Raw genomic sequence first — 1651 nt, 5'->3', positions numbered from 1 at the left:
CCAACAAATCAATTTTCTGACAAGATGAATCCTTTGGACAACGACACTTTAAACAGAAAAAGGTGTTCTCTTTTAGGCCTGAAACTTCTGATAATAGATGAGATATCTGTGTGTGGAGCGAAAATCTTCAATTATATTAATGTAAGAGCCCAAAAAATCATCGGATCTTCAAAGCATTTTGGTGGTATTTCAGTTATTCTCGTGGGAGACTACAACCAGTTACCCCCTGTTGGGGATAATTACACATTCATGCCCTTAAAGGAGAAGAATAACCCCTATGCGCGCTAATTGGAAGTCCAATGTGGGAAGAATTTAAGCTGTATGATCTTAACGAAATTATGAGACAGAAAGATGACAAAATATTCGCCATGGCTTTAAATCGAATGTCCATGGGAGAGATGACACCCGCCGACATTGATTTGTTTCGAAGCCTGGAAACATCTATTTCAAGACCTCTGCCTCTGGAATCCCTTCGTTTGTTTGCAACAAATGATGAAGTAAATGCGTTCAATGAATTAAAGTTATGTTCGCGGAATGCTGAAAAGATATGCTCAGTCGCATTTGACTCGGCTATAGGTGATGCCAGCAACGAGATCAAAGCAAGAATTCTTGAAGCCATAAAAACCTTGAAAACACAAGAAACCAGCGGTTTACCAAGAGAATTAACTCTAATGGTTGGTATCAGGTACATGATCACCAAAAATTTGAACACCGCCGATGGTCTAGTAAATGGTGCAACTGGAAGATTACGAAAAATACAGTATGGTCAAAATCAAAAAGGTGAGCAAGTTCCTCTTCGAGTTTGGATCGAATTTTATGATGAAAAGACTGGAAAAGAGACTAGAGCCCAGTCTCAAGGATTAATGGCCGCCAATAACATTAACGAATTATGGACGGCTATTGAGAAGATTGTTAGAAGTTTCACCAGACGTTCGGGACAGAAAAACATCTACGTATCAAGAAAACAGTATCCTCTAGTAATTGCCGAAGCTATTAAAGTACACAAGAGTCAAGGAGACACCTACTCCGAAGTATTTGTTCATCTCAGTCCAAAGCGAAGGATGAAAAGATCTCAATTACACGTCGCTTGTAGTAGAGCCAAAACTTCAAACGGTTTGTTGATCGTGTGAAAGTTCATAGCGCCTAATCCAGTGGTTAAAAGTAAAGACGCTGTTGCCTTAGAGATGGAGCGGCTTCGAAAAGATTGTCCCTTGATTATACCTATTTTGATTGATAAAAAGTCTATTTATGTGCATAACGTACAGTCTTTAAATTGTCATTTACAAGATGTAACCTCGGATCTCAAGATAATGGAATTGGATATGATATTTCTTGTGGAAACCTGGGCCAAAGAAACTGACAATTTTAAAATTCCTGGATTTTCGGAGCTAAAAGGTATATGCCTTCCTCGTCAGTCTCGACGAAAACCATATGGAGTATCAGCTTATATCAAAGAAAATGTAACTAACACCAGGATTCGTGTGTACAAGGCCGAACCAACAATAACCTCTCATATTGAATGCTTGTGGATGGATGGAACGTTAGGTGATTTACGCCTTCACAGTAGAAAAAGAACATTCGAAATTGAGTGTTTCAGCGTTCAATACCTTGCCACTGTGGTGGTACGCATTAGCAATCAAATATTAACGCC

At 39.1% G+C, this 1651-nt stretch overlaps 1 protein-coding gene across 1 annotated transcript; it reads left to right on the top strand.

Annotated features, from left to right (window-relative positions):
- The first annotated feature begins 299 nt into the window (after nt 1-299).
- On the top strand, nt 300-1130 carry LOC149691214 (uncharacterized). The gene has a single exon (XM_089869500.1). It carries the CDS (start codon nt 300-302, stop codon nt 1128-1130), a length of 831 nt encoding a protein of 276 aa, XP_089725626.1.
- The last annotated feature ends 521 nt before the right edge of the window (nt 1131-1651 follow it).

Source organism: Phalangium opilio, unplaced genomic scaffold, assembly GCF_054372755.1.
Source record: "Phalangium opilio isolate 3A_F unplaced genomic scaffold, DU_Popi_V2 ptg000026l_1, whole genome shotgun sequence".
Lineage (NCBI taxonomy): Eukaryota > Metazoa > Arthropoda > Arachnida > Opiliones > Phalangiidae > Phalangium > Phalangium opilio.
Note: the sequence above shows the minus strand (reverse complement) of the source record. Positions and strands in the feature narration are given on the sequence as shown.